General features: G+C 38.1%; 2 protein-coding genes across 3 annotated transcripts; one reads left to right on the top strand and one right to left on the bottom strand.

Moving 5' to 3' along the window:
• Nucleotides 1–9029: 9029 nt before the first annotated feature.
• Nucleotides 9030–14275, top strand: LOC133734852 (uncharacterized). Its single transcript, XM_062162452.1, has 6 exons — nt 9030–9186; nt 9496–9560; nt 9676–9705; nt 9811–10678; nt 12318–12635; nt 14028–14275. Exons 1-6 carry the CDS (start codon nt 9145–9147, stop codon nt 14094–14096), a joined length of 1392 nt encoding a protein of 463 aa, XP_062018436.1. The 5' UTR covers nt 9030–9144; the 3' UTR covers nt 14097–14275.
• Nucleotides 14276–15189: 914 nt separating this feature from the next.
• LOC133734850 (double-strand break repair protein MRE11) lies at nt 15190–24546 on the bottom strand. Of its 2 annotated transcripts, none has more exons than XM_062162450.1 (23): nt 24407–24546; nt 23856–23896; nt 23345–23480; nt 22968–23125; nt 22655–22745; nt 22057–22176; nt 21898–21966; nt 21720–21811; nt 21453–21555; nt 21208–21315; nt 21048–21110; nt 20909–20980; nt 20725–20802; nt 20525–20587; nt 20380–20440; nt 19628–19710; nt 19218–19331; nt 18994–19071; nt 18135–18206; nt 17775–18022; nt 17323–17440; nt 15770–15955; nt 15190–15625 (listed from the first exon to the last, which is right to left on the bottom strand). In XM_062162450.1, the coding sequence occupies exons 2-23, from the start codon at nt 23870–23872 to the stop codon at nt 15587–15589; spliced, it is 2169 nt and encodes a 722-aa protein (XP_062018434.1). In that variant the 5' UTR covers nt 23873–23896; nt 24407–24546; the 3' UTR covers nt 15190–15586. The 2 variants fall into 2 exon arrangements, with proteins under 2 accessions (XP_062018434.1, XP_062018435.1); XM_062162451.1 differs by having other exon boundaries at nt 20909–20968.
• Nucleotides 24547–25996: the final 1450 nt, after the last annotated feature.

Here is a 25996-nt window from a genome sequence, read left to right as displayed (position 1 = left end):
CATACTGATTCCTAATTTATTTATGTTGTTGCAGATGAGCAACGTCTACCACCTCTTGGAACCACTAAGCCACCTTCTGGAACTGAGAAGTTACCAAGGGCTTACTATCAAGGAATTACATGTGGACGATGCCATAAGAAAGGGCATAATAGCAGAACTTGTGCAAGAAGAGAGGCACATTCCCAAACAAGGGTAAGAAAATAATTTCTTTTAAAACTTGAAATTGCAGGTTGATTTTTTTTTTTTTAATTGATCAAATGAAACTGCAGGTTGAATCACCGCCTTCTCAAAACTATGGAAATGATGTGCATGTTGATCAAGCTTCACATGATGACAATGTATGAACTTTTGTGCATATTACCAATACTGTATGTGCATGTTAATATGTTTTGAAAGTCTGAACATGTCAATTTGTGTTTATTAGGTTCAACCAAACACCACCACCTCTATGCAGCAAGATCAAGCCCATACACATATATCATTCGAGAACACACTGATAGAAGAGGTAATGAGATACATGTGGCTTGAAAGTTTAATTAATGATAGAGAAGGTTAATTAAACGATGAATGAAAAATGCTTGCAGGTGCATATACAAACACCCTCAAGTGTGGGAGCTACTTCATCGCAACCACTTTTTACAAACCTATCTATGTCACAAGTTTACCCTCATCCTCAATCGTCTTCACAGCCAAGTGTTATCGGATCATCCTCTGAGATAGGGAGGCTAATGCAGACTAAGTCACCAGCAAAGAAGCAAATACCTATGAGAATTCAGCGCAACAAAGCCCCTACACCAAATGAAAGATCTCAGCGCAAGCCAAATTGGAAGCCATGAACCTAAATTGGTTTCTGCTTTTGTTTTTTTAGCTCTATTAAGCAATAGTCTTGTTGAAGCTGGGATTAGATGACATTGCATTTTGTAATTTAAGGTTGAGCTTTTGTAATGATAATTGATGTTAGGCTTCATAACTGCTACTATATACTCAACCTTTTATCTTTTGTATGCTTCAACAACTAGACAACAATTTGGTTTAAGTGCAAATTAATTATTAATTTCATTATCATCATTCTGAACATGTGTTTTTTCAACTTGTTTCCATCATTCCTTGTTGAGAAATTAAATGTTTTAAAGACATGGGTTTCAATGAAATATCTGAAGGAGAGTAATTAAGGCATAAATGTATGATTTTAACCGATTCATTGAGAGAGGAATGGATATGGAGGGAAAATTAAACTCATTTTGGAGGGAATACTGTACAATAGTGAGTAAGACCCAGATTGGACAATAATGCCCCTCTAGTAAGTGCATGTGATGGATCATGTGCCTAGTTTATAGAATTGTATAGACGGCAGTGAGTTAAATGATAAACGGTGCATAAAGTGAGTGAGTTAAAGTGGTTTTTTGAAATGTCAGTGAGTTAAGTGTCGAATGGATGAAAACTCAGTGACCATTTGTGATTTTTTGCCTTTTCTTTAATGAAAGTTTGGTTCACTTTGTCAAAAAAAAAAAAAAAAGTTTTAAACTTGCAGATTTGCTTCTACGAATTTTCACAATAAACTAAGGTTGGTATATTGTGATTTATTTAAATGTTACTGCAACGGTTTTAGCCATTGGATTGAAACAAGTATGAGAAATCTTAAAAATGATATTAATCGGGAAGAAATGATATAATACACTGAGATTAATCAAGAAATGACTTTTGTCCATTTACACTAGTTCGAGGTATTTTTTCCCCCTTACACCACTCACTTAATTTTTTTTCCCACCTAACCATAATGTCTCTTATAAATTGTTCCCTAATACCCAATTAAGTCTTTTAGCTCCTTAGCGATTTTAGAGAGCATCAGAGCAAGTTTAATTTTTTATATATTTTAGCAGCTGCAAAAGACTCATAAATGACTCTTTATTATAACTTTTAGCTATTTCACACTTAAATATAGAGAGCCTCATCGCTCTAATAATTTCAAACATTCATTTTGAGTTATTTTATCTAATTTATAAATACATTTAAACTATTTAATATTTATTTAAAAAATAATATAAGTTCAAAACTAACTAAAATAAAGAGCACTGATGCAGACATATTGCTAAAGTGGCTTGCCAAAATGACTTTTTAGCTATTTTAACTAAATTTTAACTCAAATATGGCTAGCATTGCTAAAGATGCATGTAATATTAAGGTAAGAGAAATTTTTTATTTTTTTTCAGTTTGTAAGTATAATTAAAGTGAAGCCTAGAGTATAATTATTTTGATGGGTCTGTTTTATCCTCTTCTAGTGCTGCAGGAGGCTCTGTTTTTTAGAAATGCTGATGGTAATCCAGTACTAGCAGCTTCTACCTCGCTTCCCTCTGTGGACATTCTAGTTGCAGAGCCTCTCTCCCTCCGAGCTGGTTTACATGCCGCCTTGATTCATGGCTTTCAGTCTTTGGATATTAAAGGTGATTCTAAAGTCCTTGTAGATGCATTGACTGGCCAAATTTCGATCTCCTCCCTGGCGTGTTAAAGCTATCGTTCGTGATATCCAGTCCCTTGCTCGTCATCTTCAGATCCGGTCTATTTGTCATGTTCATCGAAAAACTAACTTCTTAGCAGATAACTAGCCAAAATGGAACATAATTCTCAAGCTCAGGCGTGGTCTAATTCTCTCCCTCTTGCGGCTGGACATGCTTTTCTTTTTTATTCTTTAGGTGTAGGTTGCCTTAGAGGTTCTAGTTTGTAGTTTTTCATTCAACTTTTCGGGGAAAAAAAAAGCTTTGGATTACCCAAAGCCATGACCTAACCAGTTAACCGCACTTCTCTCATAAAAAAAAAAAAAAAAAAAAAGGGGGTTAAGCACACGGTTGCTCCAAAGGACAGAATACAGACTTTTAATAACACCAGCTAATTAACCTAATTTACTGCAACACAGACTACTCCTGCAATCGCCATTTGTCAGAAATCAGTAAATTGTATGTCTTAATAAATGAGAATCAAGAAACCAACATGTTCAATCGAATTCTATTATTTCTATCCATGCTCTACTTTTAGTAAATAAATTTTAATAAAGATCAAACACCAAATATAGCCTTGAATCCAAAACTGATGATGAGCAATTACTGATTAAGAAACAGCAAAGATCCGATCCCGGTTCATGCCTACTGTATGACTCAGCTAATTCATCTTACACCAGTTAATTATAAACTATTTGTTTGGAAGTTTCAGACAACTAATTAACATGTGCCACTAACTCGTAGGAAAAATAACTCAGTAACACAAGAACATGTGTTAGCATCAAGCGATAACCAATTGCTTATATGCTATCTCACTTGTTGCATCTCCACTGCGTAACGTTTCTTCTTGCTTCCTTTTGCAGCACCAGATTTACCTGGAGTACGTAGCATTTTAGCAACCAGGTACACAAACAGAACCACAATAGATAACACAGAGATCAGAGACCCATACTTTGCCAGCAGCTAGCCTCTAGCTGTAAATACACAAGGGCAAAAAAAGTCTAGAACACTACATTTGATTCAAGAATTAATGAATATATAACTGATCTTGTGTATATACAGAAATTAATCAAAAGAAAGAACCATAAAATCATCAAGAGTCGATGAAAGAATCAAATATCAATAAACTTGAACGAAGCTTATGCACTCGAATCACAATTTCTTGAAGCTCTTCAGCAACTGGTCAAACGAGTCGGCTCTTAAACATGGAAGCCCAAGAGGCCCTTCAATTCTTGGATCATACATATCCTGATCTGGTTGGTTCTTGATGATCAGTTCTTGTAACGTTGGATAGGATAGATACTTCACAGGAACGTAGTACTTCTTTCTTTCTTGGCCGATGAGCAAAGGTACGTAACCTTTTCGAAATCCTCGTTGCTTCTTGATGAACAACCTGACTTTTTCGAAAAGATTCATGGTGCTCTTGCTATGGGGTTAAGAGATTTCTCAAAGTAGGTCTGGAGGGTTTTGTTGAAGGTTAATGGGATCTTTGGGTGACTAGTGCCCAGAAAGTGAAAGGCAATTGATGATGGGAAAGAGAGTGATCAGACTGAGAGTTGATTTTTGAGAGATGACACTAATATATACCAAGTGATGATGACGGTTCATACTACATTACTACCTAGTCCAACGCAGATTGAATGTTAACTTGTTGGTTAAGTATTAAGCTTGCAGACTAGCTTCTACGAATTTCAACACGTATGAGCTCAGACTAAGGTTCATATATTTATTTAAATGTTAACGCAACGATTTTAGCTATTGGATTGAAACAAATATGAGAAACCGCTTTAAAATGATATTGATCAGGAAGAAATGACATAATACACTACACTAAGATTTGCTCAAGTAGGAATAAATGATATATATCAATTAGACAAATTTATTAATAATAGCAATTTATTGCCGGCTACTTCGACTGTAGCTAGTACCAACATGCACTGACAGTTGCTGAGCCGCAACAAAGAACTACGACTAATTATCTTGACTTATTCTTTATATCAATACATGCAGCCATGCAGGATTAACTAAACCGGCCAAAATCTCATTCCCCAGTCTTGAGAGTTAGTGCGAAAATTTAAATAAGCCTTTATTAATTTGAAGAACTGAAAAAAAAAAATGTGTTAATTTTCTTTTATCAAAAGAGGTAAGCCCATTATATAGATTCAGCAAGCAGTACAAAAACGAAACACCCTTATGGAGTCGACAGAAAGAATCGTTTCTCACAGTACCCTGAGACTCCTATTCTAAACAAGAACAAGAACCCAATATACTCCTAGTACACCCACCTTTTAGAAAGTCCACGCTCCATTATTTCAAACAAATACCCTAGGAACTCCGAAGCAGACTAAAAAACCCTCAGAGGCTCAGAGCTACTAGTCTTTGCGACCAAGATCAAAAATTAAAAAACATTTGGAGTAGAGGATGATGTATCACCATCCACTCCGTCTTCATTCATCAGAGCTGCCCCAATTGAGAAGTTCCAATCAGCCTCAGCCCAGCAAGAGACCCCTTGCAGCCCAATATATATCCAGCCCACAAGGAACCCAACATCCAAACTCGGGCCCAATAGCCCCAACCATGAGCAAAAGTCCATCTCAAGTCCAACAACTCTGGAACTCAAAATCTGGTCCAACAACTCTTAACCCAAATTAAGGCCCAAAGAACCCAATGCATGGAAGCTGCTATGGGCACCCCAACACCATCTCCAAACAGTTTCAGGCCACCAGCACCTTGAGCCCTCGCCGCTGCCAGGCCTCCGCCACCGAGAGCACGCACCACAGCCGAGAAGCCTCCACCACCGTGTTCCCGAGCGATGCCGTCTCAACCGCTATCAGAAGCAAATCGGATCAGATTTCTACAACAAGCCTCACCCATGTCAGCGACCCGAATAGATCTCAACCCCCGACCTCCGCCGTCCCTGGCCGGCCCCTGTCGAGAACCAAAGAAATCTTCCTGCCAAACCCCAACAAGCACCGATGGATCTACCATTAAGCATCGCCCCAAAGTCGAACCCAGCCATAGCGGGCGCTCTTTGGAGAGTCTGAAGGCCAAACCATCCACCATAACACCATCCTCCAGTCGAAGCGCTGGTAAGCAACCCAAATCAGCGACAGAGGAAGAAAGAAAAGCCCCAAACCAAGGCGTCTCTCCATATGATAAATCGAACACAGCAAGCAGGTTGAGACAGTTAACCACAAGGTTAGTGATGACCCTGGCCATCAAGGTTTGGAAATTTGAGAAGTTTTGTCGAAGGTAGAAGACCGCCGAGTAAACCCTAGCAGAGTGCTAGGTCTAAAAAAGTAAAAAGAGAAGAAAAAAATGAGTTAATTTAAAAAAGAAATAAAATTGAGAAGAAAGTAAGGAAATAGTGGAGAAATTAAGGAAAAAAAAAACAAGCAGAGAGAACAAAAAAGGTTTTTTTTTAGTAGAATGAGGTCAACCCTTTGTTAAAATTGAAAAATTACAACAAAACAATGCCAAAAAGCATCAATAAAGAAATAAACAGTGCGAAAGGAAAAAATGCGAAAATTGCATATGAAATAAAGAATTAAATTGCAAAAGCAACAACGTCGAAATACAGCACTGACTTTACACTACGGATTGCAGTTGTGTAGTGAATTGAGTAGTCAGTGGTTTGACTATACATGCAACTCCAATGCACAACCAATTTGGTGTCGGAATAAGGGTACTCTCCAACCTAAAGATCGAAGCAGGTCAAGGGTGTCAGAACATGGTCATGTTGGCAAACGATCTTTCACGAACAGGTACCATAAACTTGGGTCTCGAATCTAAAACCAATAACGCCCAGGAGCCCTAAGCCATTCTAGCATTTGACAAACAACCCAACAAAGATAAAGGGTCGCAGTCCAAGCCCAAAACACACCCAGATCCGGATTCTGTTGCACAGTAGGCTCCAGGTTAGAAACAACAGGCTCCAATTCCAGTCCTACCGCCAGCACCACCGGCTCGATCCCATACTAACAGCCTCCCAACAAAGTAGAGAACAAGATAAAGTTCGAATCACCAGACCTAGATCTCCGACCTCCATCTTAGGAGGAGAAACCCAGTAAAAACTGTCATAAAGCCTCCGATCCGGCAAAGATTCTGGATCCAATCGCTACCCAGAGACATGTAATGCACCAAGACCATCACAGGCAAAGGCGCCACACCCCAATCCACCGCCGCGGTCGACCAACTTCAGCCAGTCCACCCCAACAAATTCAACCAAAAGCACCGCCCACACCACCTTCTGACACAGCGGGATACCACTACTAACCAAATAGAAAAGGAGGAGGAACCACAGGCCTAAGCCTGCACTGTTATCCATGAAAATGGAGATGGTATAAGAGTGGCAGCCACCAAAGACGGTTACACATGAAGGGTCTACTCCAAGACTGAGCAAACAAAAGCTCACAAGTGAGAGATACATACAAACTTTAACAAGAACACTGCATAAACCTAACCCAAATTGGTAAGCATCGATGTAGGATTTCATCTTCATTCCGGCCATCGGTCTTGAAGCAGGTAACTTGGGGTGTCTAAAATTGGAGTTTGGATGTCACATTCATTTCTTCGTTCTAACACTCCTAGATGGTCAATTCTCGAAAACGAAAATTCACTCCTCACCGGTCGGGACTAGGTCAAGGAGGCATCCATATTATTAGAGAAAAGTTCAGCTACCGTCCCCAAACTATTCTGCCAAGGCCAATTTAATACCCGAACTCTCAAAAGTATCAATGTGATACCCAAATACCTAAATTGGCATCAACGTGATACTTCCGTCCAAAATTTCTGACGGCGTCGTTTGTTTGCTGACGTGGCAAGCACGTGGGTAAAAAAAAAAAAGGCAAAATCGACTTTTTACTCTTTTTTTGTTAATTTTCATTTTTTTTTTTTGAGAAAATTTCAGCTACCGTTCCCAAACTATGGTGCCAAGGCCAATTTGATACCCGAACTCTCAAAAGTATCAATGTGATACCCAAGGACGTATTTTGACATCAATGTGATACTTCTGTCAAAAATCTCTAACGGCGCTATCTGTTTACTGACGTGGCAAGCACATGGGCCTTTAAAAAAAGTGAAATGACCAATTTACCCTTCTTGTTTTTGTTAATTTTTTTTTCTTTTCATTTATTTTTCTTCTTCTTGTTCTTGTTCTTCTGGGATATTGTTCTAGCCAAACCGCCGCAAGCTCCGCTCCTTCTCCTCCACCCAAGAATCAAAGAAAAATGGCTTATGCTTCTTCTTCAACCTCAGTCCTCTTCTTCTTCTCTCGCCTCCTCCTCTCTCTCATCTCCTTCCCCTCCGCCCAAACCATCACCAACACTGCCATCATCCTCTCCAATTCTTGCTACAAATTCATGTTCTTCGCACTCAACTCCCAGCGGACGGACCCAAAACCAAAGTTGGGTGACACGATTAACAAAAAAAAAAAATTCAAATCTTTCTGCACCCAGAAAACTGCTCTGGGCACCCAGAGACGCCCATGTCTTCTTCTCTGCCAAAACTGATTTCCTTCTTCTCCGCCCAGCAACTTTCCTCTTTCGGGACAACCAACTCGGAAACTGGTTCGCTGCACACCAAATTCTGGTGAACCTTAGCTCCACCAACCATCTTCTTTCTTCGCAAAGACCGTCACCCATTCGCTAATAGAACCTCCGTTCATCAAACGCCCTCCTCCACCGCCACAACCTCAGCGTCATCTTCCTCCACCGCCACCGTCATGTCAGTAACAACAGATATCAGATACTCCGATCAAAATCACAATCACAAGGTCAAAGCAACATATAACTATGAATTCATGTATACAAGAACTAAAAACAAACCCAGCATAAACCAAAAAAGAAAAACCAACCCAGATAGCATTTGAGCACAATTAGATCAAGAAAAAGACTTGGCAGCTGGTACTTGGTACCTTTGGCTTCTCCCACACACTGTCAATTGCTCGATTTGGGTAAATGGGTCATTTCACCTTTTTTTTTTGACCCACGTGCTTGCCACGTCAACAACACAAACGGGGCCGTCATAAATTTTAGACGGAAGTATCACGTTGATGCCAATTTAGGTCTTTGGGTATCATATTGATACTTTTGAGAGTTCGGGTATCAAATTGGCCTTGGCAGAATAGTTTGGGGACGATAGCTGAATTTTTCTCCAAAAAAAAGAAGGGTAAATGGGTCATTTCACTTTTTTTTTTTTGACCCACGTGCTTGCCACGTCAGCAAACAAACGGCGCCGTAAAAATTTTTGGACGGAAGTATCACGTTGATGCTAATTTAGGTATTTGGGTATCACATTGATACTTTTGAGAGTTCGGGTATCAAATTGACATTGGCATAATAGTTTGGGGACGGTAGCTAAATTTTTCTCATATTATTATTACCCAAGTAGTAAATAGGGCTTCTTTTTTTTTTTTTTCCTTTTCTTTTCGTGGTTAAAATTTGAATCCCCAACGGTCTAAAGAATACTAAATGACCCCATATTCTGGACATTCTCTTGATCTCAACCGTCCAACCCCGTACGACACCGTTTCGTTTTCGCAGTGAAAATACAAGAATGAAAATGGAAGACGGATGCTATAGAAGCCCCATCCGCCTAAGGCTTTCGGAGCACTCCTTGCGATCGCGTCAGTACGACTGAGTGTCTGGTCAAGATGATGATGATGAAGAAGAAGAAGAATCACTGGGATTTTCTGGTAAAGATAGTTTCGTCTTTCCTTCTCTCTCGGCCTTTTGGGATTCTTGATTTCAATTTCTTTGGGTTTGCTTGAAATGCTGGTCTTCTTGTTCAAGTTCTTGAATTTGATTTCTTTAGTACAATTTCTGGTTCAATTTTGTGACTGGGTTTGATCGGAGTTTATCATTGGTTTCAGTTTCTGGGCTTTAGTTTTTTTTCATCAGTGCTTAGTTGATTGTATTGTTCTTTGTTTACGAAATGTGGGAGTAGAAAAATGTGTTGATTAGAATTAACTCTTGCTCGTGTTTTTGTTTGATGATTGGTACAGGAAGAAATTGAAGCTCCTATGTGGGTGGATCTCACATTAGAAGTCGATTCGAACAAGCAAGATGGGTGAGTTCAGTTATATAATGTTATTCAGTTCTCATGTGTTTTCGAAGAAGAGATTGAGTAGTTTCCGGGATGTGTTGTATTGAAAAGTAATCTTTCTTTTTGGGATACATTGCAGTGATGATGATTGGTTTTACACAAGCCACTTGTAAGCATCCTTGTTTTTTTTTTTTTTGTTTTTTGGTTTTTTGGCTTTGGAATTATTTTCTTTGAAATAAGAATGCTGAGTATGGTAATTTGATGGGAATATTAGGTTCCACCAATGTTCTTCTCGTGAGTTGAAGATTGCGTTTTCTCATTCTGGGGAGGAGAGTACGGCCTTAAACTTGGACTTACTTGGACCATCTTCGCCAAAGCTTCCATCTTCTGTGTCTAGATCAAGAGGCAAAAACTATGTGAGCAAGAAATGGAGAGGGGACAACCAGGTTGTTCCGATAGATAAGCGACACCCTGTCAATGTTCTGAGTGGGACATCTTCCTGCGTGACTTCGGAATCCAGTAATAACATGAAAACCAAACCAAGCTATGCACATCTGAAAGGAACTTCCCGTTCAAAGTCAAGTTGGGTTTCTAAAAGCAGCTCAATTGGAAATGGCATGCCAAGTTGCTCTCAGCCAATATCTTCTTGTGGGGATTCAACGTCTACGGAAAAGAAAGCAGATGAAAGCAATACAGCAAGCGCAATTACACATGAGAGTGGTCAGCAGCAACAGCAGAATATGGGAAAATCAAGTCACCCTCTAAGTCAAGCAAGTGCGCTTTTGTCACTCCTAAAGACTGGTATGAGGAAAAGCTGTGTTACAAGACAAGCATCTAGAGTGGAGATTAATGGCGACAGAAGACAATCAAGAGGACGTAACTCTTCATCCGGCAAGTCTAGTGTTGGGTCATCTTCAAATCCTTGTTATGATGTCGGGAGTGCAACATCTACATCAATGCAATACAAAGAAAGAACACCAGACAGCAGAAATATGACAAGATTAAGTATTGCAGCCAAGAACAAAGTAAAAGTTTCTGAAGCATCTAAAACATCTACTAATAAGATTGAGCAAGGGACTTCTAACTACAGAATGGAACCTAATACTGGGAAGTCTACCTATCGGCAAGCAGCAAAACCAAAGGTTAGAAATTTTGCTACCTTAGACACCCATATTCAAGAATTTTTTTTATTCTTTTTTGAAGTATTTGAAATATTGTTGACTTATTGTGATGCTGTAAGTATATCTAGTTATTAAAAAGAATTGTCAATAACCACTAAACAGTGAGAAACCTATCTACATAAGTTCAAAATAGTATACATGTTTGGGGGTATAAAGATTTAGAATTCTAAGTCCAGATAGAATTTTGGGATTTCTAGTATATGAAGGATGTGATCTTGTTTCTATATCTATTGGTTTAGTATGGTTAAGGTCATATTCTTGTGCTGGAGAGAGACTCTTCTGCCTTCCTATTTTCTCCTCATGGTATCAAAGCTGTGGTCCCCAGAATTAATCTTCAGGAAAAAACAGAAAAATAATACCAAATGCAGTCATATTGTTCTAGAGATTGTTTATTCTTTGCGCTAATCATTTTTCTTGTTCGTTTTATCACTGTCATTTATCGTCATCATTTAATGTCATAAGTTTAGTTTGGGCATCATCCTTGACATATCCACTAATTGGTGGAGATGCCATCTCATGTTTTGTGTTTCCATCATGGTCCTGGCAAGAAACCCTCTCTCCCCTGGCAATTCTCCCTGCCATTTGTTCTTGGTGATTTGTCCACGTTTCAGTTTGATTCTTGGTGTTTAAAAGGATCCTCATCAAATGTGCTCCGGATATGTTTGGCTGCAAGGGTTCTCAACTCTCAAGTGTGCTGCGCTTTTTGGTTATCAAGTCTGTTGTCCAAATTGTGTGGATTGATATTCAGTCAGTCCACAATTTTTTAAAAATACGTATATGTTTTGTTTTGCAACAAAAGTTTGATGCACACCTTGCTTGTTTTGTTAAGGCATCTAATTTGCAGGCAATGTGACCCTTAAGTTTTCGTAGTGGGCAATATTTCTTTTTTATTATTATCTTTTTATCAATCTTCAAGTAGCACCACATTGGAAACTTAGAAATTTTGGTTTAAAAATCGTGACAAGTTGACAAGGGTTCAGTTTGAGGAAAAGTGTGAGTATTGAAATCGTTGACGATCATAGTAGAAGATCAAGACCTAGGTGGCATGCACAATCATTGAAAGCAGCACAAGCACACAAAATCATTATTATGTTTCTACTTTGTAATTTCTATTACATTATTAAATTTACTTATGTTTCTGAGTTTACCAGCCAAGCATGATTGCCATCAATGCTTCAGCGTGCAGAGGGTATTGGAGTTGCACAGTTAGATATTTGGTTTCCTAGTTTGTTTGGGGGTATAATCTAATATTGCTAAACAAGTGAGTTTGTTTTTGATGTTGTCCTATTGTGGTTTGGGCTGTACTCTATATAAACCCTTATATGGTTATTACTTATTAGTAATGTAGCTCATTTTTTTACCTCTTTTCTTAACATATTCTTAAAATATTGACCCCAGAGCAAAAACAAAAAAAATGAAAATAAAAATGAATAAAGAAAATAAAGAGTCATTTGAGTCCCCATATAAAGGTCATGATTTACTTGCAATTTATTGTTAATCTTTTCCCACTGTTTATCTTATTATGAACTTGACCATAAATGATACATATGTAGTCATGATTAGAAGATTGAAATTAACATGAATCATACTGATTGTGAAGGTTCAAGTTCAGACTCTCAGAAGGAAACCTTTGGCGCCAGTTAGAGTTGATGAAAACAAGTTAATTACTGCTACTATAAAGTCCAAAGAGAAACCAGTAGTTGGTGGGTCTTACAGATTGGCTGCCTCAGGGATAGAGAATGTGAAAGGGCTGGCTGCATCTAATAAAAAAGAGAATATTGTGAAAGGGAAAGCCACTGGGAGTCGGACTCAGAAATGCAATAGCAAAGGTGTTGCTGCCGGAACCAATGTTACTGGTCAGAAAGGGACAAGAAATAGCATTCAGCAAGGACATGACAGAACAGGACTGGCTGGAAAGGTACGTAAGTCAATACTTAATAACATTTGTTGCCATATAGTCTTCATAGAAAACAAAAAACTCTTTTCACTTCCACTGTTTGACTGAAAATAAATTAAATTTGGTCCTCAACCTTGAATTTTATTGTAACTACCTAAGAGAAAAGATCTGGAATTACTGATGTGAGAAGTTTACCAGCACTTATTAATCATAAAATCACCCGAATCGTCTAAGAAGTTGTGTTCATCTTCATTTTATTAAACTTATTTACATGCGATGATAATACACTAACACATGAAACAAATCATACTGTGGCTATCTTTGATTAAAAGAGGTGCTGCGAAAGAGTTCCAATGATATTTTTTTACTGCTCTAGATTAGATTGGCCAATGAAGTTAAAGTTGTTTGCCAGATAAGACAGATGAGGGAAAGAGGCTCTCTGCTTCCTAGTGTGGTGTGGCACTGGAGGAAATTTGGAGATTTATCATTTGCTTCTAATTAGGACGAACCTCATCTACTTATCTGTAGGTATCAGTCTTACAGGTGAACTGCAATCAGCATGAATGTCTCATTAGGGGAGAGGTTTAAGTGGTATAGACAGTCGGTGTTTGGTTTGCATGGCGGGTTACAGCAGATGGGGAATTGATCCCATGATAGGTGGAACAGAGGTTTTGGAAGGGATGAGATTTATTGTCACAGTTTAACTTTGATTTCAGCTGCGTCTTATTTGAAGTTATATTTATCAAATATATAGCATTTAGGGGTTCTTAAAAAGAAAATAAAAAAATTAGTAAATTACTGTCTTTAGAGGGTACATCCCTCTATTTGGCACTCATTCTCATCTCCACTTTATGGTAAGTTCATTACTTATGGTCCATAATTTTGGTTCTTTTATGTGATTTGGAGCTAGATATTGTAGCTTTTGAGAAGATGGAGAACTATTTTTATCAACTCCACCTTTTCATACCTTAGTGAAGCCAAAGCCTGGCGTTTTGGGTGCAGTCCTTCCCAAATGGAAGTACTATACCAAAATGAGTTACTTTTCATACATTTTGATTAATATTACCAGCCAGAGAAACCTCATTGGACTTTTGTATGTGCTGCAATATGGGCTGAAATATCACTTCTTCGGCGCTATATCTTGGCTACTTATCTGAAGTCTAAACATATGCATTTTCTCTATGATGTGCAATTTCTCGAACTACTTTTGGTGGTTTTAAAGTTAAGGACAGAGATGCTTGTAAATATTTCACAGAAATTGAAGGTAAAGATTATAGTAAGGAATTAAGATATATTGCCCCCAATAGCTGGGTGCATTGTTGATCTGTTGCAGGTTTGCAAATTTACAAGGTGCTTTACTAACTTGAAGAAATTCTCACTTCAAAATTTGATATTGTTGAACATCTTTTACAGGAGAATATCCGTGTCAAAAGCCGATTGGTAAGCGTGAAGGATATTTCCCAGAGACCCCATTTCAGATGAGAGACCAGTAATGGAGCTGTCTGTATAGTGTAACCTGAACTTCAGTTGTAAGCTTGACCTTAACCTCCCAAGATTTTGGTGACACATTTTGGTTCTTGCGGGATTTTACTTTGCAGAAATTCTCCGACCCGGAGAAATGATTCAGTATATGAATGGAAGTTTTTCTCCTGATTCCCATATTTGGTTTTCTTATGTTCCATTTGTTTCACCCATTTGTGGTTGCCAGTTTGCCACCCAAAAACTTATTTTTCCATTTACCTTTAGAAAAGTAACAAAATAGTTGAATTATCATGAAAAGGACCAAATCGATCAAATTATAAATTAATGGAGTCTTTTACCGATGATTTTTGGTTGGCAAAGGTCATCCCATTCTAATATTTTATTTTTATGAGATTTCTGCCAAAAAATTTCCGTTGGCAATGGTTTGTTCATCTTTATAATATATATATTTTTTGTAGATGGATATAGTGATAGAATGTAGATATGTTCGTATATAATTCTTTTGGGAGGCTTATGAAAATGAAATAGATGTAGGGCGAGAAAAGAATATAGGGTGAACAAAGTAGTTCACAATGTGGCAATAACTGCAATCTATTTATTTATTTTAATTTTTTTGGCAAGCTATTAAAGATAAAATATTTGTCGAAAAATATGTGTCTTTTTATTTCAATTTGTAAGAGAGGATTTCTCTAACGAATTTTCAACAAGTTAATTTTCATTTTATTTTTTACAGGAGACTCGTTTTCTTTTTTTTCTTTTTTTTTCTGATGGAAAAATGAAAAAGACATATAATAAATGTTTTGTTTGAAGAAGTGTCCATTTTTATTTAAAATTTTCTGAGGCTCAACGGTTTGGGGCAAATAGGCCAGCTCTGTTCTGAGCCTCTACACTTCATTCGGTTGTCCTCTTCAGTCTTCATTATTGAGATAGTGAGCTTAGAGAAGACCGTAAATAGTGCGAATACGAGTAAGAACTTACTATTCCCTCCTTGCCATTGTCAAATGATAATGATTATTGTTTCTATTTGAAGATGAGATCCACATGACATTGGAATGGGTCTGCTCCAAAATTCATAACATTTGGGGGGAATGCGTTAAAATTTAACAATTATGTCTGAAAAAAAATAAGTTCAAATAATCTTCTTCTTCTTTTTTTTTTTTTTTTTGGTATGGATTCCACACCAAAGTTTAAGATTGGCATGTATGAGTTTCTGGAATCCCATTCAAAATTGGCAAAACCACTTAAAATTACTCATGTACACTGTTTCTATCGGAGACATACTCATGTACACATAAAAGCCCAATTTATAAACCCACCAGGATCAACTCTTCCAAACAGTTCGACCATCGACTTCAAGTGTAGGCTTCTATGGAAGGCTCATCTTGTTCCAGCTCTGCCCGTAATGCACCAAATTGGATGTACACAAGGCAAGAACGATACATCAGGGTGGCCTTACCTAGCATGGGTGAAGTACTGAGGTTCAATGATTGCTAATTGCCCCTTCTTAAAGCCCCGTAATTTCTTGCGACCTACAAAAAAATGAGAACAAAAATGTTGGGATGAATAACGAATTTCACCAATTCCAAATCACTCATAAAGAAAAACGAACAGCACCAGTACTTCACACTGGTTTGATAAAATATAACAAATGAAAATGAAAGAAAAATACAAACCCGGGGTGGAGGCCTATTGAATCTCTTTGTCACGTCATCGTCATCATCATCTTCATCTTGGTTCATAAGCATTCGGTAAACAGGCGTATTGTCTGATTTCTTTCCACGCTTTGATTGTGTAGAACCTCTACCTCTTCCCCTTGGAGCAGCCCTTTTACGTCCTCTATCTTGAACACTTTCCTCATCCTTCAAAATTATAAACCACATCTCTTATTTTCTTATATATATTTTTCTAAAGAAACACATTTTTGTTAAACAAAGGACACCACGGTCAAGGTGTCCACACAAAGAAGCACAGCAGAAGCTGAAAGGAAAACCCACAAAAACCAAGAAACCCACAGGAAAGCAAACTCCTAAACTGCTGCTGCTCTCCAGTCCATCATAATACAAGAGAAACTATAATGTTTAAAAGCCTCAGTAACCGAAGCTCAAAGAGCCGACCAAATGTTACTCTTCCAAAGCTACTCTACCCCTGCACCTTCATATAAATAAAAATAAAAAAAATAAAAACTTCTATTTCCTTCCATGTAAAGCACACAAAATACATCCAACACACCACAGCCCCACAATAATCTTGCTTTCTACCCGTTACCAAAATCAGAACGATTTTGAGTAAACAGAGCAGCAATCCGCACTGGAGACTCCCAAGTCACCGCAACCTCCCTATATAACTTCTGCAAGAGATAGGAGGCCACCTCACATTGCAAAAAAAATATATATATATATATATATTATGATTTGCATTCTCTCCATTCAATACACGACACATCAATGAGGGGAGAAGCAGCAATTGGCCTCTCCCATTGGAGCATTTAACCGGAATTCACCCTCATTACCACCAACCAGCCTAGAACATTGACCTTTGAAGGAACTTGGCATTCCAGAAAAAGTTCGCTGAGCAATCCTCACTCAGAAACTAGTGAAAAGACTTGCAGGAGTTTTATATCCTCTTCATGAACTCAACAAATTCACTCTTTCTACCGACCCTAACAAATCTGAAACTTCCTTTGTCTCCTCATCATTTAAACTTCTAAACCCAAAGTTCTAGCTCACCGGGAATGTCTTTGGAATGACTAGACTTTTTATTTAAGTGTCATTCAATCTTGACAACCTGAAAAGTGTTGGAAAGTCTCCTCCCACCACCCACTGCACTCTGAAAACACTTGGAATAATTGTTTATCCCAGTTGAAATGTCCTTTCAAGGGATTCTGCTAGATATCTGAAAAAAAGGGTTTAGAATCCCATTTATTTGTATGATAAACATACTTCTTAATACACCATGCTACAAAGAACATCTCTAAAAAGGAAATTTCCGGAGCCATTTCCCCAGCAACGAGAGATTCTTTGCACTTAAATTCCCGATCTCCCACCCACCATTCTCATTACTTTTGTAAACCAAGTTCCACTTAATAAGGTGATCCTTCTCCCCTTTCCCACTTCCTTCCCAATAGAAAGTCCTCCTTTCTTTTCTTTTTCTTTTTATTAAAGGAAAAAAAAAAAGATAATAAAGAAAGTTTAGCACTGACACTTATGCTCAAGAAGGAAAGACATACCGAACTGTTATTGACCTCATTGATGCCTTCTTCACTTGAAGGGGAATCCACATCGTCCACATCATCGTCATCATCAGCAATACTTCGGACTGCAGCACTTGCAGAAACTGATGCAGATCTGCAGTGGAACTATATCAGCGATAGGAAATGAAATAAAAAACCAAAATAAAATGACTTTTGTGGGCAAATGTTTTTAATCTTATTGCCTATGCCTTTTGTGCTAGATGTTAATGCTGCATACCAGTGGATACCATACCACATCTCATGCAATTCCACAGAGTGGAAGAGACATAGAGAGGTGGCAGGATGAGATTTCATCCTAAATTTGTTCCTACACATGTTTCTTGTCTTGCAGACAATAAAATGTGTCTGAATCAAATTTATCTATATTTTAGAGTAAAAGGGGTCTATTGAAATCCAACATCCCCTCATACTTGGGTCAAAGAAAAAACCTCTGAGAATGGCGAATCCCAAGAGATGCATCAAGAGTGGTCTGCTTCAAGTTAGTGGATCCCCTGCCTCTACCTCTACCCCTTCCTCTTGTAGAAGTTTTACCCTTACCAACTTCTGAAGAAGATGGCTTAACTGAACCCCTGCGTCCTCTGGCAGTAGACTTTGAGCCAGTCATCTGGGTTGTGTCTTCATCATCACTGAAGGAAACTGCACTTCCAAGTCCTGCTGCACTTTTGCCTCTGAAACCCTACAAGAAGAGCAGAAGTCCAATGCAGATAGTGGGGCTAAAGAGATGCTGAAAGAAACCAATGCCAAATAAGAAACACAATTTTTCGAAAGTAGACTGAAATAAGAATTACCTCCAAGGATGCAGCTGTGGAGGTGAATTGGGAACTATCCTTGGGGCGTGTAGACCTTTCCTTCAGGCGATCCTGCAGGTATAACAAGAGAATATAATAATGGGCCATGTTATCAAATGCGAAAGCATAATGTGAGCATTTTGTGTCTTGCTAGACGAGGTGTAATCCTTTGGGGACTGTGATAAATCATATGCAAGACCACCTCAAATTTACACTACAACAAGTGTGGCACTAACAAAACAGGGAAAATGAGAAGGAAAAAAGGGTAGCTTCTGCACAAGTACAATGCAAATGATTGAGAAACATTAACAACGTGTATATTATTAATATAACGGACTCCAGGGAATCAAAATTTCATTGTCACTCCATAATGATGCCTGATATTGAAAGTTCGACATGATGCTGAACTGGAGAAACTCCACTCTACGGTGAATTGGAACTAAGCCTACCTTAAATGCCCTTGTGAGCTTATGACTTAGGCCACAAGAGGGTGAGAGATGCATAGATTGTTTCTCTTATTTATATCAAGAAAAATAGCACATTCTTGTTTGTCTTCCCTAGACTGAAAATATTTGTTTTAGACTTTTAGCCAATACCTAGACTTTTTATGTTGAAAAGGCATCCTTTTACAATTAGTAAAATCTAATCTGCATGTATAATTTTCTATGTCTAACAACTAAATGCATAGAAACAAATGAACTTACACCGAGCACACGAGACCTCAAGAGACTAAGTGGAGACTTCTATGCAGTTACAGAGGGCCCAGAAACGGAAATTTTACGTGAATCTGACTACAATAGGTATTCATCCATTACTAATTTGAAGACTAAATCATATCTTAGAAATTAATTATTCTTACCTCCAAGCACTCTCCAACTTTAAGGATCAAATCTTCCTCTTCAAATTTCAAAGGATCTGAATCCTGGGCAATTTTGTTCTGTGCAAGTAGAAAAGCGAATTTTTCATTAGAGTTAAAAAGAAAACAGAATTAATATTGTAATCTACAAGAAAGCAACAATTAATCATTATAATCTAAAGAAAAAATTACTGTATCTATAAAAATCAGGTCTAAAGGATACTTACTCGAGTTTCTTCAATATTGTACAACACGCAGGAATGGAAAGCCGTTTTTTCATCTTTATTAACAAAATTGTGTAGTGCAACATCCAAATCATTGACAGGAAGGATCTCCATTTTCTGTATAATCAGACGATGAAGGCTTTAGCCTTTGAAATAAAAATCTATCATGCTGTAGTAATTTCATAATCAACTTCAATCATGCCTGTGAAGAAATTCTTTTTCCTTTAAATTGTCACCTTATGTTAGTTCAGCTTTGTATTTCACGTACTGGATGAACTATTTACTCGCAAGGACCTAAACAACTTTATTCTATATGCAAACCAATCTAAAGTCCACTGGATGTGAGGTGCCTAATCATTAAATTTGAAGAATGCGTGCAATGAAAAGAAAATAAGAAAGGTGATGGTTGATACCAGATTATTTTCAGCAACTAGAGCCTCTATATTTTGTTGATTTAGTTCTTCTGGGCGAAGTCGTTCAGAATCATCAAATTTACCTACAACAAAGAATTTGTTAGTAAAATAAAAGGTCAGCAACTTAATTCTGATAGTAGGGATAAGCTCAAGTAAGACTTTCCACCGTTAAGTGATGCAGGATCACCACAATCATCGTAACACAAAAATGTTCAAGAGTAAAATTCAACCAAAAAGAACAAAGCAAGGTTCAACTCCATTATAGTAACTGTGGTGTGTACATTTTTTGGGTATCAGAAATTTATTGCATCAGATTACTATTGGATGCCTATTATCATTATTTGGGTTCAATACTAATAGTTATTAAGGCCTACGCCTTAGAAAACCAAATCAATAGTAGGCCTACACGTTTCCCAAAAGTACTTAGAAGACACGATACAAATTACAAATAGCATCAGCACGTATTTTTATTATAGTATTACAAATCATTAAACGAAAAAAGAAAATAATAAAAAAAAAAAGAGGAAGCTGAGAAACAATCACTTTGAGCTCCTTTCAGCTTAGGGAATTGAACCCAACAACAAGACAAAAAACTACTCCCTTCTTTGCTTAAAAACAAATTTAAAAAGAAAAAGAAAAGATACAAAAGATTCGGTTCCAATTATAACTACTCATAGTGCAAGTTCTTGTTCAGAATGTAGATAAAGCAATGGAATCAATTAATGCGAAGAGTTTACTAGTGTGAGTGATACCTTCGCTCCGACCCTTTTTTGAAGCCTTTGTAAATATAAGAATGTCTTGCGGGTTTGCAACCTAAAAATCAATCATAACAATAATTTATATTTAAAATGTGCTACATAAGAATTCAGGACTACTGCAGTGATTAGTGGAGTGTACCTTCCCAACATACTTTTGTCCAAATTTTTGAGGATTTATTGTCATAAATCCAGAATAGTCGACCTGCCAATTATGAGAGAAGTTAATTGGTAGACAAGATGGGAAGGATAAGGGACATGAGAAAAACTAAGACAGATTCAGGTGCAGATATGAGGGGCACTATCACAGTTCATCAGCTTAAGTTAAAATGGGTATATTACCTTTACTCGAACTAATGGAAGTTTGACCTCTGATCTGTTAACAGCATTGCTCCTAGATTTATCTATCAGCCTTCTGACCTGTAGAATTTCAAAGTTATGTTATTGATATAGAGCCCATGCTTCAGAAAATATGAAGGCAAAAGGTGACTATAACAGACGAAAATTACTTGACATATAAACTCACCACTTCGTCTAACCGTTCAAGAATCGAATTTTGATCGTTGGGATCAATCTCAGGTTCATCCTTTAATATGACCTGTATCAAATAATTAAGTTATTCACCCTAACTTACAATATATACAAGAAAGGTAACAGTAAATCACCTCGGTGTACTCAAAAGGCCTCACTGACGTCAAAGGAATCTTGGTTGGTCGATATTGATTCCCCTATATAAAAGTATATCAATAACAAACACAGTTTGTATATAAATATGATTAAAAGATGCTGATTTCTGTACACATATGAGATTGACTAAAGGAGAACCTTAATTTCCAAAAGAAGCACATGCTTTGGCCTTGATTCTCCATCAATCAATGATGTTGCAACTGAAGAACCAGGTTGTGTAATGTGAAACCCCTTCCCTAGAACCTCCTGTCAAAAAACAAAATCCATGTCCAATTCTATAAGAAACCTTCATCCCCAACCAAACCAAAATACACATCCAGACAGTAACACAGGCAGACTCAAAGATCTACACACTCCAAACCAAAAGCAATACTTATTGGCACCTGAGGGTCAACAAGGCATTCATGTTCGTGTCCCCACACTATGAAGTCCAGGAATTCTGGTAACATGTGCTCATTTATGGCATTTTTTGGGTTTGCCTTCACTCTGCAGACAGCATTATGTGGTAAATTTGTAATCAGTAAGATTGACAAATTTAGGTCCAAACCAATAAATGAAATTTCAACATATATCAGCATTCTTCCTTCATTATTAAATTAATTTATTCAATCTACCCGTCTCCCACACACAACAGAGTACACACACCAAACCTGTTTTGATGAAGCACAAGGATGTTGAACCAGTCTGACAGTGGCAATCCTTCTTGGCTTTCAGGTCTTATCCATTGTACAGCATGGGGGGTCTGAAACATGAATAATATAGCCAGCATGTCTGAGATCGCACTACAAGCTCGCAAGTAAACAGAAGAAAGAAGATGCTCCAAAATACCTGAAACATTCTATTGAGCCGTTCATCCCTAATGTTTCCAAGACCATACAGAGCTACGGATGTTGTACCCTGCAATTCAGATGGAGTTATGATTTATGAACCATGCGACAAAAGATTAAAATTTCCTGAGCCTTCTATTTATCATATCTAGAAACGAACCTTCCTGATAAGAATAGGAGACAGAGTTATCTGACCAACACCAGATCCCCCAAGAACCATTTTCCCAAAATAGTTTAAAAGATTGCATGCCGAGAGGATATCAACAGCAGAAAGATTATCCTGTCAAAAGTCACAGCATTAAGAAATACAAATTCATAAAACTAATAACAGCTGAAGCAAATATTTTAGAAAAGCAAAATAGCCCATCAATATATATAGGTATGAATACACAAAAGGGGATCATTCTGGAAATAACAAAATCAACATACATGTAAGGGTTCTCTTCAAATGGTTCCAAGACGAAGAGAACATATTTTTTCTCAATACCCTAATAGAATATCATTCAAATTCTATCTTAATATTCGATATGGCATTTTAGATCTTATGAGGTATGTAACTGATTCCCATGAGAAATTTGAACACCACGTCCAACAAACTCATCAAGCTATTTGGGTAATTCCTCATATTCTGGTTGAAGCAAGGAAATAAATAGAATCAAAAGAACCCTGTTAGCAAAATCCATGGCTCTGAAACAATACTTCGGATAGAAAAACATCTGCTGCAAAAGAAATGAAAATAAATAAATATAAATCCATACCACTCCAGCAGGATCATCATGATTTCCATGAATACTAAACACTGGCAAGCCAACATTGAAGTGAGGATCTTCATAATTTACATGACCGAACCTGTTAAAATAAACATGTTATACACTCAAGTAAAACAGGTTTTGACGCAAACACACATTAGAGTAAATAGGTAGATGTTAAACTCAATACCCAAAGAAAACTTTAATTTCTCTTGCAGTATAGCACAGCTCAAGGCATATATATGGTTCTAAAACAAAAGCTTTGGCATGCCAGTTGCAATAAATGGCCCAACCAAAAAACAAAGTGCGTATAATTCCTTACATATTTGCAAAATTCACAGTCTGGTCGCTAACAACTTGAAACTGCACTGGCTGATCACTGAGGCAATGACGACGTAGAATCTCAATGGCCTTAACTAGTGTTGACCTTGAGGGTTTATTCTCATGGAAAAGATCACCACCAAGGAGCACAAAATCCACCTGATAGAAGACAAATATAAAATGTATGCATAAGTTTGGTTCAAATCATCTGCACAAAAGGTATAAGGAAACTGGTTCAGTTGAACTTTGCATTACATTATTTCCCAAATGTGGACTTGAAAAATACAATGGAATTACAGAAAGGGAAAAATCCACACAGTCAAGGTGGTTTTGCATTGAGATGCTAAAAACACAGCAACAAAGAACACAAGCTATTACATTCTTTTGTTCCGCTATTGAGCATATCTCATCAAATGCCTGGAATGAATCATGCCGCCGCACTTCATCCTTCTCCAAATAGCCCAGATGGCAATCCGTAGCAACAAGTATACGAAGTGTATCGCTAAATTCCTCCCTGAAAATTCTTTTGTTATAACAACAGAAATAACTTTGCTTCTGCAGCAGCAAGTGTTAAAGGCAGGACAGAAATAAGTTTCCTATTTCATGACTTTCTTACATCTATTGCTACATTCTGGGACGGGAAATTTTAACATGGAACTCCTCTTAGGAGGAGAACATGACGACGTATTCGGCACACAGTTTTGATACGTATTCATTTCAAACTAGTGAAGCTCTCATGTTAAACAGAAAATGTATGTGACAATGTCTGAAAATCCTTATCACAAAACACCTACTCCAATCAATGTGTTCAACAACAGAAATTTCATATTCCTTCAAACTCCACAACACATTACTAAGCACAAGGACATCACAAGATATGAGGTCTTACCTCGACGAGTCTCCCATACTGTCAGTCGCTAGTATTCACCCCTACAACACATGAAAAAACACATAATCATCAGCTCAAGAATCCTCTACATCAATTTAGAAACGCATATATCAACGGCATTGGTTCCACAACCCCATTCCAATTTCAGAAATCAAAATATAAAAAAATATATATAAAAAATAAAAAAAATTCCAATTTGCAGTAACACTAAAACAGTTAGCAAAAAATGCAGTTGGAAGTCAGAGTCAATTATCAAGTCGCCAAAGCTCAGGTAGAGCAAGCAAAACCCTAGCACAGGGTTTATGAGCAAAGCACACAAATTTCATAAAGAGTGAAGCACAAGAAAAGCCAGAACAGTATACTGTAAATCCCTAGTTACTGAGAATCTGTTCAAAGAGTAAACGCAACCAGAAATTCCATACTGAATCGAAGCCATTCAACGAAAACCGTCGCAGAAAACCACCGATTGTTGTTTCAATCTTTTTCGCTTTTACTGCGAATCTTCGGAAGCCAAAGAGAAAGAGAGTGAGAGATGAAGAAGAATTAATTACCTGTGCTAGGGTTTAGGACTGTGAGGATGAATATGAAAGGTGAGTGAGACTTGGCGACGGTGGCGGGGAATTTTGAAAGCGCCAAGAGAGTGAAGTCCGACGGGGACGATGGCAGGGGGGGGGGTAGTCAAACCAAAAGCCCAACGGTAGCTATTACCCTGGTTTTTCTGGTTATTGACGATTGTGTCCTAATTCCTGGTGGGTTGGGGTTTCTGTTTCTGAATTGGGCCGTAAGTCCATGAGGATTTTAAGGTGGCAAATATACTGAAATGAGCCGAACCGGTGGAGAACTGATCAAACCGGACCGTGAGCATGGTCACATCCAGTACGAAATCATTATTCGTTAAAATCGTCCAAACAGTGTCTGAACTTTTCCAGCCTATTAATTTTCATACCTATACTTTAAAAAACCTCAAAATGGTACCTGAAGTTTTGGCCCCGACCCAATTTCCGTACCTAGCAACAGTAAAATCGTTAACAGAGTTAACTTTTGAAGGGTATTTTTGTCCTTTCACTATTCATCTTCTTCCTGGTTCGTGTTCTTCCACTCCGACCTCAAATCCTCCTCATCTTTCTTCCTATACTACGTTATTAACATCCGCAATTTTCATTTGTCATATAGAAAAAAGGGTTTTACCCTCTTAAACCCCATTTGACCTTTATCTCCCACTCCCAGTGTCCTACTCGCTGACCCCAAATCCAAAATGTTCCTCCTCCAGTGGCGTTGCGCCTCCGCCCTCTCTGCACCCCTCCAGCTCCGCCACTACACCCAATCTGCCGCAGCCGCTCTCGTCGACGACGATTCCAACCCAGAGTCCTTCCCCAGACCCGACCCGAAATACGACCAGACCATCCTTGCCGTCCCGCGCTTAGTCTCCGGCAAAAGCATCGCCGCAAAAGAGCAGAAGGTCGGCCGCGTCCCCGGCATCATCTTTGAGTAAGAGGACGGCCAGCATGGCGGCAACAAGCGGTTGATCTCCGTCCGCACCAACCAAATCCGCAAGCTCCTCAATCATCTCGGCCGCTTTTTCTTCCTCTCCCGCCTCTTCCACCTCGAGGTCCGCTCCGACTTCGATGCAGATGACGTCGCTGAGAAAGTCCACCTCTTCATCCAAAGATACCCACAATTCCAATTTCTTCCTGAGCTTCTTAGGCTCACTGTTGGTGCTCGGAGAAGAAACCCATTCGATATTAGGCCTCTCTTTCTTAATCTCACTCCCAGTCCACTCCATTACAGTCCTTTACCAATCTGATCTTATCTCTTTTTGTGCAGTAGTAGTGGTAAAGAAATTGGGTAGCTTTAGCCTTTACTATAATCTTCTTGCATAAACCCAAAATGCAGGAAATTGTGCAGATTTTCTGGGAATAGAGCAAAAGAGAAGGAAATTGGGTTTAAAATTGTTTGATTTTTGTTTCCAATTTATCGTTGTCTTGTGTCATATCATAAAGATATAGAGCCAAATTGATTTTCGTTGTTTCCAATTGTTGTTTCCAATTGGGAGGAGTTGTTGATGAACGTTGAATGAAGACGAGAGAGATGGCAGAGAGAACAGAGAACAAAGAAAAGATGAGAGAGAGAGAGAGAGAGTC

Source organism: Rosa rugosa, chromosome 2 (genome assembly GCF_958449725.1).
Source record: "Rosa rugosa chromosome 2, drRosRugo1.1, whole genome shotgun sequence".
NCBI lineage: Eukaryota > Viridiplantae > Streptophyta > Magnoliopsida > Rosales > Rosaceae > Rosa > Rosa rugosa.
This window is presented reverse-complemented; position numbering and strand designations above follow the sequence as displayed.